The 18075-nt window shown below is 26.5% G+C and overlaps 1 protein-coding gene across 3 annotated transcripts in view; it reads right to left on the bottom strand.

Moving 5' to 3' along the window:
* Positions 1-18075, bottom strand: part of LOC136972761 (protein O-mannosyl-transferase Tmtc3-like) — a 78698-nt gene that overhangs the window by 33367 nt on the left and 27256 nt on the right. For all 3 annotated transcript variants that reach the window (XM_067267389.1, XM_067267390.1, XM_067267391.1), the window contains exons 6-12: positions 15875-15990; positions 9707-9879; positions 9108-9360; positions 7593-7741; positions 7436-7519; positions 3394-3531; positions 1135-1228 (exon numbers count right to left, since the gene is read on the bottom strand). In XM_067267389.1, the coding sequence (XP_067123490.1) occupies positions 1135-1228; positions 3394-3531; positions 7436-7519; positions 7593-7741; positions 9108-9360; positions 9707-9879; positions 15875-15990 (1007 nt within the window). The remainder of the gene's footprint in view (positions 1-1134; positions 1229-3393; positions 3532-7435; positions 7520-7592; positions 7742-9107; positions 9361-9706; positions 9880-15874; positions 15991-18075) is intronic.

Raw genomic sequence — 18075 nt, 5'->3', positions numbered from 1 at the left:
TGTATATTAATTGAAAGAGGGTTTCACAGTTTGTCTGATTCAGTTTGAATAAATGGACTGAGACTAAAAATACATTTTAAGTATCAAATTAAAGCTCTTGCCCAGTAGATGATGCCAGTGAAGAGAGACTTTTAAAGAGAGAATTTACACTTGTACAACACATCAGAGTAATTCTGAACAGTAAAGCAAATTTAATCACGAGATTAAAACTCATGTAACTGACCCTTAGTAGAAAGAAACCTCACTAATGAGAACAAATTCATATGCGATATTATTTAGAACAAGAGAACTGATTATAACAGTGAATGATCTTGTTCATTGTTAAAATCACTCCAATTAGTTAATTACATAGATATATCTGTCATTACTTTTACAGATATGGATCCAATCATATCCTGATTATGAGAAAAGTATCTCATAAATAGTTCAACATGTTCATTAGTGTTTGCATTGTTATTTTAATTACTTCAATGAACATTTGTACAATTGATTAAAAAGTCATTGAATTCCATTGAAAGCATTCTACAGTTTAAATTTTGATTATAGTTTATTCTATGTTCTTTGTTCATAATACTTGCTGAAGACAAAACAGGTAAGTTCCAAAAACCATTCTTGTTTAATTAAATAATATCAAAAAGTTAGAAATTTAACATTTTTGAATGTTTGAAGGCATGTTATTGTTATATATAAGAAATTATTAAATAAGTGTAAAATTGTTATTATATATAGTAATTTTTATCTTTCATAGTTTCCTATAAAAGTTTTATCTGTAAAATAACAGTTAATAGTTATAATCAATTGATTATATACTCAGCAATAAAATACTATACATTAAAAGTTTTAAATCCACATATCTAAGACAAACTAATTTGCATTCATAGGTAGGACAATAACAACATTTAACATTTAAATATTTTAAACCAATTTTAAAGTATTTTTTCCAGAGAGTAAGTAAATAAATTTCAAAAATTATTTACATGATCTATATAAATTTTAGAAATTTTCATTTTACTCAAAACATTTGTGTGCATTCTAAGCATATCTAATTATGATATCTAAGTCTGACTTGGATTATTTTTTTAAATAATAATCTTAACATTTGGGTACTTAAAATAAAGTATAAAAATCACATACTTTCCAAAATGCTTGTTCTGCTTCTGTATACATTTTCAAATTATTGTAAGTTCTCCCAACATTTATGTGAGCACCAATGTCATCTGGCTGAACACTAAAATATTTAGAAATTTTCTTATGCTATAAAAGCTTTCTGTTTACTTTTGTATTAGTATTACTATAGAGTTAAAATCTCACTTAAATTTAATTACAATTAATAATGATTTAATAAAGCATATCAATAATAAATAAATATCAAGATAAAATAATTAAATTAACTACAATATATTATATATTATTTTAGAATTTTATTGACAAAACTGTATTAACAATGTTATCAATAAAATTCTAAAATAATATATAAAGCCTTATATATATTTAAATCTAATTAAATAAAAAAAAATTCCTTTTATTTATCTTTATTAACCATATAAATGAAACATTCTAGAATCAGAATATAAATATTTTTCAAAACCCTTGATTGTTTTTATATTTAAATATTTTATTTTGAGAATCATAAATATTAATTCCGTGTAAATGAAAATGTAGTTTATATACTAATTCCATTTTTAAAAAAATGGATTTATCTATCTGAATTTTATCATTTCTTATTTCTTCAGCTGTATAATTTCAACAAACATTTGGCAAGAATCTAAATTTGGAATTCAAATATTTAGCAAGAATGTTAAAATTTTTATTTTAATCAATCATGTCAATATATTACAACTAATCATAATTAAGATGGACAATGCTATTGTTTGGTTAAAAACTCATATCTAAAAAAAAATTTTAAAGGTTTCTTTTTTTTAATGAAGCTAAACATATGCCATGCTTGTAATTTTAATAACTCATTCAGAAAATACAAAAACTTTTATATACTATACCAGTAACTGCACTTCATTTAAATCAGTGCTTCTCAAATTAGCTTATGTAGCAGATTAGCAGTGTATTGCTCAATATATCTATTCTGTATTCACTTGGTTATTAATTATAAATTTCTTAAAATAAATATTTAACTTATAATAATACATCATCATATTACATATAAATACCATTAGAGAAACAGTCAAAAAACAGCATGTTTATATGCTAAAAATGGAAAGCATTACTTGATCTGTCTGCTCAACTAGTAGACCAACTAGTAGTACAGGTATTTAAACATTATCTGTTGTTTGATAGCCATTTGCAGTATCTATCTTCTGTATGTACAGTACAATATTAAAATATTTGTGCTTCAAAAAATATGTTACTACCTAATATATTTTCTTTCCTGAAAATTCTCTGCAGATCATCAAACTAGTACCAATTACAAAACCAGTGCTTTGAGAAGCACTAATTTAAACCATCCTTAAATTTATATTTAACAAATTAATAAATGAATTCAAATTAAATAAATATAGTAATCCAAAAATGGTTTAGGAGTAAGAATTGAAAATACAACATAACAATCATTTCTGAATAGTTTTGATCTTTTATATTAATGAATGTAGTACAGTAGAGCATCGATTATCCAACTTAATTGGGGACTGGGGTTGGTCGGATAACCGAAAAGTATGAAAAAATACATTATTAGTATAGTGTATTAGGCCTGGTTTAAATACTAGCCTCCCTTTTATGGTCGAGCCAGTGCTGCCAGCTAAAACATGCAAAAATTTAACAAAAATAATATTAAAGTAGCCAAGACATAACCAAATATTGTAGCATCACATCACTAGTGGACATTTGAATTTGCCAACTAGAACACGGTCGGTTAACCAATAAGTCGGTTAATCGGGGGTTGGATAATTGATGCTCTACTGTATTTTTATATTTATTTTATCCTCATTATTCGCTCTTAAATAAATTTTCAGTTTTATAATTGAAGTTAATTTTTAGTATATATAATTATAATATTGCTCGAATGAATATTTGTTTATTGTTAATACATTTACTAACTTTAAAACCACACACTATTGATAATGATGATATTACTGTATGAAATAAATTCAATTGTTAAAAAATCATGTCATTTTATATTATTATTAATTAAATATAGACAAAAACAAATAAATGCACAGATTTATGATGATTAATTATTAATTTTAATACTAATTTTGTATATATTTCTTACATTTACATTATCATAAGTAAATAATTAAAAACAATTACCCAAAGGAACTGTCCAATATGTATAATCAGATGACAAATACAAACAATAACAAAACACAATAATACCTTAACAGCTTACAATATCAAATATGTTCAAAGTTGAAAATATAAAATAAATCAACTGACTATTACTTTGCTGCTTGAATGAAATAATGTAGTGCTTCTTTAAAATTCCCTTTGCTTTCTAAAGCATGTCCCACATTATTGTATAATTTGGCATTCCTCAGATTGACTTTTAATCCAGCTTGAAATAATGTCAATTCTGTTCTCCTGTAATTTTTAAAATGTATTTAGATAAATTTGTTTAAAAGTTTCATACAATTAATTTAAAAACCAAATACAAAAATTATATTTCAAAATATATTTTCTTCAAAATATATCTTCTCCAAGTGTTTCAGAAACAATATTTTTCAGTCATAATAATAATCACTTTTTTACACTTATTATAAACTGAAGAAACAACATTATAATATTAAAAAAAATTAACTGAAAAGTTGACTATTTTGACTTATGCCCTTTTACCTTTCAACCGTCCAATTATTTTACAACCTACGTATTAAAAATTCACAAATCATTAATTAATCTAATTTTAGCCATATATATTGAACTTAATAACTGTAGAATGTTTTTAGATAATATTAAAAGCAGAATTACATAAAATGTAAGTACAAAAATTGGAAGAATGATTTTTCAAGAAGCAAAAGTGATATGTAAAATTTATAGATTTCGTAAGTGGAGATGAATACATAATTATAATCCATATCATTTTTTTACAAAAATAAAAAACATTAATCTTGTTAGAATTACTACATTTCTTAAACTTAGAACTGTTCTAGCATCTTCATTATGTTAAATATGTATTATATTTGTATATCAGACACATGCATGTGATCTAGATATGCAACCTATCACCACATACTGTACTACATATTTCAAACATTCAGATTTATAAATTTAAAAGTTTTAAATCTGGATAATTTTTTAAATATGTTTTATTTCATAAAATTATTTTTAAACAGAACATATCATGACTTATTATAATAACAATTTCTTTGAAATTTTTCTTTTTAAATTCACTTTTTAGTAAAATATTAAGTCAAAAAACTGATAACTAAAATAATTTTGTTTTGTTACACTGTTGCCAAATTAAACAACAATAACTAACTCAGTATAAGATATTATGTTAAAGCACAGAATAAAAATTGTCAGATGGCTGAGGCAGTAAAGGAGTCAAACCTGCTGCTCTGAGGAATCTGAGTTCAAATCCAGGTCAAAAATCTTAGGGAATTTTTCAAGAACAATCTGTCTCAGATATGTTAGGCACTATCCCCCACTACTCAGCCATCTCCTTTGTAAGTCAAGACCCAGGGGGAAAAGTTCTTTTAGTAATCAAAAAATAGAGGGATTGAATTACATATATATAGGAAATCCTCGTTAATTCAAACTTGGATAGTTTGAAATCCTGTTAGTTTGTAACTATACTATTTGTCTTGGCTGGAGATATAAACATTTACATGTGAAGGAATCTGGTTAGTTCAAAAGAAGGCTACTTCAAAATTCAAAGTGAAAATTCTGTCCGAACTGTGATATGTGTATGTTAACTCATTTGTTTGGATTAAAGTGCCTCCATGCTATAAGAGAACAATAGACCAAGAACAACTCTAAACTGGTTGATATGACTTTTCTTTTACATTAACACATTTTTTGGTGACACCTTACCCACAAATTACACTTTGTCTCTTATCTCATAAAATACAACTGGGATTTTGAATTGCAAGATTGAGATATTTGTAGGGCTCTAGGACAGTACATTTGAGCAGCATACTACTTTTTACACTACTTTAAAAATAATTTGGGCTATATTTTGAGGAATTCTGCTTTACTTTTTATAAAATCTATTTGGCAATCTGTAAGGTTCTCACCAGACAAATGTTGTTTACCTGCAGTTTATTTATATTATTATTATTAACTATTAATTAATGAAAATATCATTCTTTATACATAACTATATTTTGTTTGATTACATCAATTACACAGCATTTGCCATATTTTACAGGCATGTAAATCTTGGATAATTCGAAACTTGATAATTTGAAGTTGTAATTATTTTATCTTTTGAATTTAAAACTAACGAGAATTTCCTGTATATATTAAATTAATCTTTAATTTAATAAAAATTATTTTCACAAATCATATGAGTAAAATATGCACTGTTTATTTTGAAAGTGGTGCAAGTCCATTTTTTTCTTCTTTCACAATATTTAAAGGTTTGCATTTTAGTCGATTCAAAAATATAAATAAAGCATACTAAGTTTGGGATGTTTCCATGACTTTAGAAATATGTAAATTGATTACATAGACTTTTATGTAAATTTAACGAAACCAATATATTCTTTCTGGTTCATAAATAGACTTACATCACTTTCATTATTATTCAACTGTAAAAGTCATTAAATTTCAATTATGTAAAATTCAATTTCACTTGAAATACATTGTGTTTTATTCTGATTTTGCTTATAAATAATAACAATAAAATAAAATATTGTTGTTTATTCCCAATATTAAAAATGTTTACTTATTGTTAAACTATTTTTTGATAAGTTTATCATTATTATGAGCTCATCATTAGACACTGCTTTTGATTTAGGCTTGTTATGTGGATTCTTTTTCATTTAATCTATTCCATCAAATTATGCTTTTGTTGGTAAAATTCATAGTTTTACTTCTCTCTTATAACAAGCTGTCCATAAATGATGTCCACACTAGAAGAGGAAGGGGTTAAGATAAGTTGGACAAGGAGGATTGAGCTTCAGTGGACATCTGGTTTATTTCATTAATATAATTATATAATTTTTGCATTTTATTACATTTATTTCAAAATTTCTTGAATGCTTCATTTCTACTAATAATATCTATCATTCATAAAGTGATGGAGAGTTTTAACGAAAGTTGAGTCATGTTGGATATCCAAAGAAGGGAAGGGGTTACAGAAACTTGGACAAACTGGAACAAGAGGGAAAAGTAAAAATTTCAAAAAAAAAAATACACACATAATTTATGGATAGCCCATAATTTTAGATTGTGGAAAATGGACTTACACCACCTTTCATAATCAATGGTTATGCAATGTCATTTACTGACAAATTTTAAATTGATCAAAGTGTATGGTTATTTTAAAATACTAAGCGTGAATTGTTTATAAATAAAAAATTCACACTAAATTATACATAAATTATGTGATTTTTCAATTTTTTCCAAAAATGGACTTATACCACTTTCAAAATAAATGGTCCATATATATAACTTACTGTTTAAAGTTCTTGTAACATTAATAACTTCATTTTACACAATTAAACTAATTTTATTGATACAGGCAGTCCTCTACTTACGAACTTAATCTGTTCATAGAGGTCATTCGCAAGTCGAAAAGTTCATAACTCGAAAAGATGATGTTTGATGCAAAAACTCAAATATAACGTTGTTTTTACAATTATGTAATGTTTAGGCTACTTGAATAATGTTGAATTAAGATTGTTAAAGGGAAGAATAAATTCAAATCAATCACATGTACATTATTTATTAAAATTACTCATTTAAAACAACTACAAATGTACATGTGTATGTACTGTAAATATTTTTAACGTAAAACTTCAAAAATAAACTTGACTGTACATAAAAAATAACCAACTGTACTTTAATAGTAAACAAATAACACCACACATGATTGACACACGACTACAGACCAAACTCAACTAAGAGCCTCTCACCTACCTATCACGCTTAGAGTACCTAGATATCAAAGTAATGACATACGAGTCGCCGCCGCCATGTTCTGTCGACTGTCATCACGTGGTCTATGGGTTTACATTAAGAAATGATGATTTTTTTAGTTTAATAAAGCATTTTTACAAATAAAATACTTTATTAAAAATCATTATTTCTTAATGTAAGCCCATAGACCACGTGATGACAGTCGATCAACAGAACATGGCAGCAATGACTCATGTGTCGCTACTCTGATATCTAGGTACTCTACTCACACTCATGTTAACCCTCCATCTGTCAGCTTTATTCGTAACTTCGAAAGTTCATAAGTCAAATGTTCATAAGTAGAGGACTGCCTGTATTTATATTACAATTTATAAAATTTCCATAAAAATATCTAAATATTTACCAATCATAATTACGTAAAACTGTTTTGAGGGCATAAATGCAAAATAAGAACATAAGAAGGATTTTCATTATTGATTTCCATTCTCTGAAAAAAATTAAATATATGTTAATAAAAGCTGTTTAAATTTACAAATTAATTTATGAAGATTTTAACTCACAATCTTTCATTTAATAAATTCCATCCATGAGCAACAAGCAAACAAAATCCCATACTTGGTGTATATAAAACCCTTTCAGCTACAACAAATCCAACAGGAAAAAATAAATTTGATGCAGGAAGAAATGGAAATATTATCAATGCAAGACTCTGGAAAGAAAAAAAGAAAGAAAAAATATGATCATCTTATATCCAAATATTTGAAATTAAAGTTAAAAAGTTCTTCACAAAATTCTTCACAAAATACACTTCTTTAAAAATCCAAAACAAACACAACTTATAGTTTCAATTATAATAAACTATCTCAATATTTTATTAGAAATTAGATACAAAAAAAAACATGCTTAAATGTTTTTGTTTTAAACAATGACAACCTATCTTCAAAGTTAAGTTACATAAAATAATAAAATTATAATTCATAATATTCAATGAAAGAAAATCAAATCAATCATATTCCATGATAGTGTAAGGACCATGTAATAATAGAAGACTACATAAAATACAAACAGTATTAGCTAAATATTAAAGATGCCATTTGAAAATTATATAATTTCAATACTTTTACTTAATACTATTAAATGTTCTATACTTTAATGTCTCTGAGGAAAACTCTCAAAAATTTCAAAATTTTAATTCTGAAAATAATACTATGTAATTGTCTTTAAATGGTGTTTTAAAACTATATGTTCCTGAAGTGTTCAAATGGTTTTTAAATTATCTAATTCAGATGCCAAAAAAAACTTGAAAACATTTATTGGTATTTAAATTCTCTCCTAAGTTTTCCTATATTAAGCATTTCTAAAATATTTTAACTCAATACATTCTATAAAAGTTGACATTGTATTGACTCCTTTATTCAATCTACACAATAATAATAAAGCAAACTTCTTAGTTTATAAAAGTTTCTTATAAAAAAATTCAATACATATTTCAAGAATTATTTCTCATCTTTACATCTGAAAATTGAACTAAATTCTTTGAATCCATTCAAATTAATTCTTTAAATGAATTCAAGGAATTTAGTTTCTGAAAATGGGATGTAATTCTCAAAAATGTTTGTCAGTCTTTATAAGTCTTCCATAAAGTAGGTAGTTTATTTTATTTTTTTGGTTAAATGTTTTATGAAATTAAAAGAAAATTAAATATGAAATAATCAATTTTATATGACAAATTACAAAAGCAAAATGAGTTGAATTCAATATATTGAAATTTCTTATCTATCACTACAATTTACATGACAATAAAGTTATTTTTATATATTAACTAACAAATGTATTGTTATAAAATTAACCATTCATTTTGGAAGATAAATTAACTTGTTTTCTGTAAACAGTTCTATTTTTAATTTTAATATTCATTACTATTATAATAAATTTCTAATGTTTTACTGCACTACTATGATTAGTTTATATTCTAAAATTTTCAGAATTCTCATTAAATGGCCTTTTATTTTAAAATTTGAGAATTACAATAAAAAAATAAAAAAATGAAGTAATCCAAATGATAAAAAACTCACAATAATTAAAATATTTGACTGTTCATCATCTGATGATATAGCTCTCCAAATCATTATTCCAACTGCACAGTAGAGTGTCAATGTAGCCAAATTTCTTAAATCGAGGAATGATTCTACAAGTGGAATGGTCCCCATTGTCCAATCACAACACAAATTGTATGGAAAAAGTAAGAGCCATGCATTGACGGGCAATAAATAATTATATGTGAGTTGTCGAGCTGGTGTTTCAGATACAGCTGCAGGATTGTCAAATCTGTATAAATAAATTTCTATATTACTAAAATAATTTTTAAGAAAATGATAATTTTTTCTTGTACTTAAAATAAAAGCTTAATGATGATAATACAAAATTTCAAGAAGTCTGAAATCCTTAAGGCTCTTTTTAAAATAAATAAAAAACAAAGTAAATTAAAACTCCTAATTTTATCTTCAAAATTTTTTAAATCACAGTAATCATAAATTTAAGAATACATATTACTTTTAAAAATTTTACTTTAAATTATCCTTAAAATTTTTCTTCTGAAATAATTATTTTTTTTAAATTTTATATCAAATTATAATTTAAAATAATGTAGAATGAAGAAAATTTACTAACTCACTTTGTGAAAACTGGTAACTGTGATCCCATTAATTTTAATCTTGCAATCAATAAACAGAGAGCACTGGATACTAATATAACAAGACGAATCAGAGATTCCTTTAACCATCTCTGTGATGGTGATTTGGAAACAATAAAGGACTGAATGATGCTATATATGTCAAATATTCTTAACTGCAAAATTAAAATCAATACATTTAAATCTGTACAAAATCAAAATTATTATAACTTCCACAACAACACCTTATCTCACAGAATTATTTATTAACCATAACAAATGTTTTCAACCTGTTCTACAGGCCATCTTCAGGTTTTTAAAAATCATGGAACATCGATAACTGTTCTTTTGGTATAGAATTTTGTATTTTAAATGTGTTCTTATCTGTTCTGTACAAAAAGAACAGTTACCAATGTTCCATGATTTTTAAAAACCTGAAGATGGCCTATGTAGAACAGGTTGAAAATGTTCATTATGGTTAATAAATAATTCTCAGTGAGATAAAGTGATGTTGTGGAAGTTAAGAAGCATTGTAGCTAGGTATTAATTAAGTATAAAATTATAATTTACTTATACAAGAATAACTTTATTTTTCATTTTGTTAACTGATATCTATAAAGTTATCCTTTTTTGACTTTTAAATATACAGTGATACCTCGGTTTTCATCGATAATCTGTCCAAAAACAATCGGCAAAATTCGAAACCAACGAAAACCGAGGCAATTATTTCCATATGAATCAATGTAAATCCAATTAATTTGTTCTAGACACTTCAAAATATATACCAAAAACACATTTAATAGAGAATTAATATAGTATTAAATACAATAAAAAATTAATATAAAAGAGTAATCTAAAGGAAAGCAATGGAATTGTTCAGCCAGATGTGCAGGGTAATGTCTTCTCTTGTAGAAGCTAGTTAGACATGAGCTTCTAGCCTATATTGCCCTGTGGTAAAGTGTGATGTAATTGTCATGTAATAGTAGTTGAATGCATTTATGATAGTTGTATCGCAGAGAATAATGCCTTCCAGGAGGTCTGTTTAAGAGTAACTGACCCCTATTCAGGCATTACAGATGTGGAGAAAACCCAGAAAACTCCACGCGGCCAGCCTGTCTTGACAAAGCGTGTACCCACGACTGAACTCACAGTGTTTAGAGAACAGAAATTTTGGCCAATGGTGGGCTGTTGCGGGGTAATGCTCACACAATGAAAAATAATGTTACACTGAGCCGGAAAACGTGTGGGTCACCTTTTGTTTTCTCAAAATTATCATTGATATCACTTGGGCATGCCGATGAAATCTGAGGCAATCAATGAAAACTGAGACAGATTTTTTGCAAAAAAAAATCAATGATAACAGAAGTCAACAAAAACCGAGGTATTACTGTACTAACAGAAATAATACTACAACAATGAAACATTTAGGTTCAAAACAAATGTTTTTAACTTCTTTAAATGAGTTATCATGTTACATATTAAAGAAAATCATAAAATAATAATATAAATCAAACACATTTCAAACATTTGAAAAGAAATCAAATGTTTATAATGCATTTAATTCTATTTACTGACTTGCCAAGATTTATAAAATAAGCTGTACTGTACTACATTCTGTCTTCATTAACAAAACACTACACTCTTCTACAGTTCATCTCAGATAATACAAAATCTCAGTTAAATTGATTACTTGGGTCTCAGTCTTGGTTAATTGCCTGTCTACTGTTTATAAAATATTTAATAAATATTTATATATGAATTTATAAATAAATAATTGGTAATAAAGACTTTTCATAAAAATAATAACAGTCAATATCAAAAAGATACAAATATGTATGTCTAAATAGAACAATTTTTTTTTTTTTTTTTTATTCTAGTGAGATGATGATACCAAAATTTCTTCTGATTCCAAATTTAATTCTCCTGAAAACTCCCAATTCGGATTATTTTGAATATTTTCTAAAGTTTGGTTTAGAAAAATTAATGATTTACATTATGAGCATGATCCATTCATTAATAAACATCAAGCTTAAGAATCAAAAATGATTTGAAGTATTGATTCTGGACTTTCCAAAGAAACCTGAAAATTTTCCTGTGGATATGTGGATATGCCTGTTTTTGTTGTGTACTACAAAATAAATTTCTAATCTTATTTCAGATAAAGTTAATATTGCAACACTATCTCCAAAGAAATTTCAGCTAATTTGCTTTTACTCAAAGAACTATCCCACAGGAACTGGCTTCACAGGCCAACACATGACTGAGGGAGGGGGTCAAGGTAAATGAGAAGATGCACTTCTTTTTTCACACTTCTCTTAATCACACTGCCTTGTAAATCCTTTAATTCCATCATTTGTTAACACTAAATGATATTCAGCAAATGATGCAACAAGCTGAATAGATATCATCATTGTGAGTTAACCAATTTTTGAATTCAGTCACTTGAGCCAGATTTTCCTAAATGTACAATTGTGTGAATTTTTCTTCTAGGAAGAGCAGAATCAGACGAATATTTAGGCTTACTCATCTTAAAAAATAAATTTTTAAAACTGAAAACAGCAGTAGACTTAGCATGAACAAGTACTTTCATTTAAATTGTGAGACTCACATTTGAAAATTTAACGTAGTACAGCATCATCAGTGAAACACAAAAAGTTTCATATTTATAATGAGTGTCGTTTTATCATTATAAGTAAACATATTAAATATAAAAAATAATTTTATATAATATTTTTTCAATTCAAATATAGTTTTGTTTATTATTAAACTTCTTAATACACCAGATTGAAATATAAATCTTCTTACTTGAAACCAATTAACCAGAGCAAAATTTCTAAAGTTCAAATGTTTTCGATGCCCCTCCTGGGTGAATGCCCATAGAAGAGCCCAGGAGGGGCGTTGAAAACGTTTGAACTTTAGAAATTTTGCTCCGGTTAATTGGTTTCAAGTAAGAAGATTTATAGTTTTGTTTATATTTTAAAATGTTTCACTGAAACTTAAATGTTTTTGTCGACTGCCGGTCTTGATTTTAATTAAAATTGCTGGTTTAACTAGCCCAATGATGACCAGGTGGCAACCCTAATGTCACCCTATCTCTCATAAAATGGGGACAGTTAGTATTGATTAAGTGCAATCTCTCATTGTGTCAACTACATGAAAAAAAATCTGCTATGACAAACATTACCATGTGATGGAGCATCTCATATTCTCTGCTTTGTCAACACAGAAGTTTTCAATAAACTAATACTTAATATTATCACAATTTTTAAAAATTTTAATCTGCTAAAAAATAATATTCTAACAGCAAGATGTTATTCAATAGAAATAAAACTCACTAACCTTAAGTGGGAATTGTATTTAATTACGAAAACTGTTATAAATGTTTTCTATCCACACTTAGGATCTTCCTCAGATGGATTTCCCTAAAAATCAAATCTCTCCAATGCTAGTGTTCTAGCTTGGAATCATATAAGATTATGATGTATTCAAATTCAAACATTTTTTTAAAAATTTTTTTGTTGAATATACAATAGGATATTCAACAAAAATGGTTTGCAATGCTTATTATAATGGTTCGAATATAGCCTGCCATGCCTTGAGATTTGTTTTTCTTATTTAAAACTGATATAGAGGCCCTGGAGGTCTGCTTTAAATATTTCTAATGCTTCTAAATTCCTAAGCTGGTTTATATGGTATGTTCTTCATATTAGGGTAGCCTGTTGAAGTTCTGGCTTGATCTCATTATCCCTTACACATACAGAAAAGAAAAACCACTGCTTTGGCTATATCAGCTTTATGTTCAGGAAGGTGCTGCTTGAAAGACCTCTTAGTAGATCTGATGTATAAAAGATCTCTGTCAAACCTGTTGTTTTTTAGTGGAATTTTATATACCACTGTGCTCTTTCTATATCTGCTTGATATTTCTCATTTCAAAGCAGTTTGAATGTACCCAGTTTATGTCTGTATGTGATTTTTGCATTAACATCTGATGCAATCTCTTGATGTAAAGAATGCATATAAATATTTATATTTTAATCTTCAAGTGAAACAAATAATTAATTTTCTTATTAAATATGGAAGAAATGTTTTAAGAATCAGAAATTGTGATGAGATTTGCTTGATTATGATTCCAAAAAATACCCAATTTTTCCAATTTCAATTAATCATCCCATCATTATTTAATTCCCTTTCTTCTATTAGTCCATTACACTGAATCATTCCAATAACAAACTTTAAAAGTCAAACCATGAATAAACAGTTCAATGAAAACAATTTCTTTTTAAGAGTATATAATTTTTTTACATAAACAATTGTGTAAAACTTTGTACCATACTCAAATGTCTTAAAATTAACAGCCAAGTTAAGAAAACCACAGTGTTTATTATTTTAGTTATGTTTTCAGGATATTTTAGTTCCATATCAATATCCTAAACAGAATTTAGATATAATTCACAAAACAAAAAATTAAATTATACAATTTATATTTGAAATAAACAATCCAAAAACATTTCTAAAAGAATAAATATTTTGATTTTTTTTTTTAACTTAGAAGTTACTTTGTAGATATTTTTAAGCAAACATTTTTCCTAGTTGATTATCATCATCATCATCAACACTAATCGTAAATCACTAATCACTAAACATAAAACACTAATCATAAAACATCAACTATCTTAACAAAAATAAAAATTATTAAAATCATTTATTAAATGTTTCATCATCACAATTTACTAATTATAATAATCAATGGAAATAATATATTTCCATTAAAATGTACAGTGACACTGCTATTGTAACCACAGACATTGTTATTAATAATTTAATCTAATGTCAGGCAAATGTCAAAATGGATGGATGCTATTTTTTGGGTTTATGGACATGAAAACTCGCAGACATAAAGTCAGTTGTCATATGAGCACTATATTCCATGGCATGCTTTAGTAGTCAATTTTATGTAAAACGTATATATGTCAACATGGATCTCATAGATTGTGATGAGCTGTTTTTTTATTATGTACAGAATTGTTTAAAAACAAAAAAAAATGTTGGCAAAAGTTCTAAATCATTAAAGAAACCATTACACACTTGTAACCAGCATTCCTTTTTCTTATTTCTGTCTTTATAAGGTTTGGATGAAGCCTCCTCTAATTCTGGCCTGCTCACTAACTCGTACTTATATCAATGTTCATTTTTTAAAACACACAGTTAGTATACACCCTTCAGCAGGAATAACACCAATCCAGCACTTCCTTGAAACAATGTTACAACATCCATTATTTTTTGCACTCATCTGATGACTGTAGAGTCGAGTGTATCTCCCAATGTGCACTGGTCACACCCTCTCTGTCATGAGAGTATTGTGGATGATCCAGCAAGCCGTCTGTGCAGAGCCAGCATCATTTTTTATGTCCATATCTGACTACTCTCGTATATTTTTGCACTCTTGTGACATCTGCTAAAAACAACAGTTGTGAAATCATAACTCATCTGACATTAGCCTTTATCAGAATTAACATGTCCCAAAACAAACTTTATAAGTATATTTTAACTTATAACTACAAAAAATTGAAACATTGTTTGCAATAAGTGGAATTATCTTTGAGTAAACAGGTATTTATAAGCAATGTTTTCACACTATCAATTTCAACACTTAACTGATATCAGTTATTCTTATCAGTTTTACCAAGTGCTTTAAAATGTTAAATATTAATCACTTTAATTGTTCTTTGGGAGTAAGTACAAAATTGGTAAGTGGAGATTAGATGCTATTAGATAAATAAAATAGTGTTCCTGTGTGATAAGTTCTACTTACCAATTTTGTACTTACTCCCAAAGAACAAAAAGAACAAAAAACAATCAAGTATTACTACATTAATTGCTATTTGCTAGCAATAGAGTAGTTTAAATTTTTGGTAGTTTTTAATTCAATTATCCACTGAATATGTAACCAGTAATTAATAAATCTTCACATCATAAATTCATAAACTGTTTTAACATGTCTTTTTAATGTCAGAATCAATAAAATTAGACCTTCCACTAATTATAGTCATATTTATTTACTTCATTTAATATTATCAGTCAGTTATCATCATTAGTGTAGGTAAGTCCCAAAGCGATAACAATAAGCCAATTATATTTTATTTAAAAGTATTTTAAAAAATTATTGCTTACCCTTTGAGCAATAAATATTTCATATACACAACAAACAGCAACAACAGTTATTCCTTGTTCTTTACAAAGAGTTGCAATAATTGTTATAATAATACACTGTACCAATGAAAACCATTCTGTAATAGAAATAAAACTCAAAATTAATCATCATCATCATCATTAAAATAAAATTTAATTGGTTTCTAGAGTGAGAGATGAGAGATTATATTTTAAAAACTCCAAGTTATAAGTATTTTAAAATGATCTTCGTAGATTTCCATTATACAGATTATTCAATAATAAACTTTTAAAAAACTGATAGCAAAACTAATGTCTTTTACTAAAAATTTATTTATTTGATAATTAAATTTTTAATTATTATCAAATACAAGAAATACATGGCTCAAATAAATTTAAATTTTCACACTCTTATATAATACACACATTATTTGAGAATAAGAAATATTTTACTGAATTACACAAATTTATCAAATATATATCACATATATTGTTTATAGCTAGCTTTATATACAAAGTTATTACCAAGCTAGCTACAAATAACATTATAATTTGAGTCTGAAAAATCTAAGTCTATCTAGAATATAAATAACTGTACTCATATTATTGGAAGAATCTCAATTTATGAACTAATCTATTCTTATTTCAAAATAGAATTTCTAAAATAAAACTAGCAAAGTAGATAAGACAATTTATTAAACTATCAACTTGAAAACCAATAAAGTTTCTTCAATAAAATAAGTTTCATAGCTAACAACTTATGTAGTCATATTTTTCACTTTTTGATGAAAATATAAAAATGCTGGTCTACAAACAGATTTGTTGGAAGAGGTTTTAAAACCAGTATGACTTGGCATAATTCTGCTATGCAGATTTCAGAAATGTTATCCAATTTTCCTATCATATTAATATATTCTTCAATCAATAAAATTTAAAAAATGTCTACAGTAGCAATAACAATATTTATATCCAGATATTTAAACATTTAAGAAAAATAAATAAAAATATATATATTACAAATACAAAATTTCAAGAAAGTTCATTTAGCCTTGATGGTCTTTCTTGAAAAATAGTGTGACCTCTTTGGCTTTGAAATAGCTTGATGAATTTTCTCTTATGTATTCCTTTTGTTTCTTCTTTTTAATATACTAATAAAAGTCAGTGATCATACTCAAATTCCAACACTTTTGATATTTTCATTCCATTTTTATACTTTTTATACTTTAAGGAAATTCTTCAACCATCCTCATTCATTGCATCAGGAAAATGCTTTAAATGAAAATGCAAAAAATCAAGTTTTAGGCATATCTTGCATCCCAACTTCTCAAATTATTGTAGCACTTATTCCTTAATATTTTTGAAATTAAAATGTTTTGTTTTCAAGAAAATTACACAATGTTCCAGAAATCTATTAAAATGTTTTTTTTTCAGTTTTTAGCATTTTATCTTCAAATCAATCATCTGTATATCACATTCACAAATTTTTTTATTGACTTCTGAAATGTGGAGACTTACTGCAGAGGTATCAAATAGTCTCTATTCTAGTCTTAGGCTTTGAAAAATGTTTCACGAGACCAATTTTATATGACAAAATGTTTTTCGATCAATTAAATTTTTACAAAGAATGATTAAGGTGTTGTTCAAAATTAGTTTCAACTTAAATAGAAGCATTTTTATGTTTTAGAATTCTGAGTAGAGAGGGTCTCTTGCTTTGGCTCTTCTCATTTTACAGTGCCCAAAATAGGCTTTCATGCAGAGTCCATCATGCATAGAATTAAAAAAGTCATTGTTATGTACAGTGTGGCTTGCAAGGGCTCCAGAAAGAGGAGCTGAATATGCCATGGCACATCCACTTTTTCCTCACTAAAAATCAAAATTTTGAATGTAATCAGAAAGAAGTAAATGTGTGTGGATGCATACATGGACACATCATAAACATGTCATATTTATTTAGGTTTTCTATGTGTAAAAAATATACAGGGGTTATTGTAAAGCTAAATAACTAAATAAATTTAACTTAATATTGATACAAGTAATCAGGGATGTTGTTATACAAAAGTATGGAGAGGTGGGTCACTTCTCCAAGAATCAAATATAATGATTTCAGTCATAAAATAGTCTATAGGCTATTTTAATATTTATCTCAGTCAGGAAATGATCAAATTTAAGCCAGCACTGATCTCCACTAAAGCTTTTCCGATATC

Source organism: Centruroides vittatus, unplaced genomic scaffold, assembly GCF_030686945.1.
Source record: "Centruroides vittatus isolate TY-2023 unplaced genomic scaffold, ASM3068694v2 contig_301, whole genome shotgun sequence".
Lineage (NCBI taxonomy): Eukaryota > Metazoa > Arthropoda > Arachnida > Scorpiones > Buthidae > Centruroides > Centruroides vittatus.
Note: the sequence above shows the minus strand (reverse complement) of the source record. Positions and strands in the feature narration are given on the sequence as shown.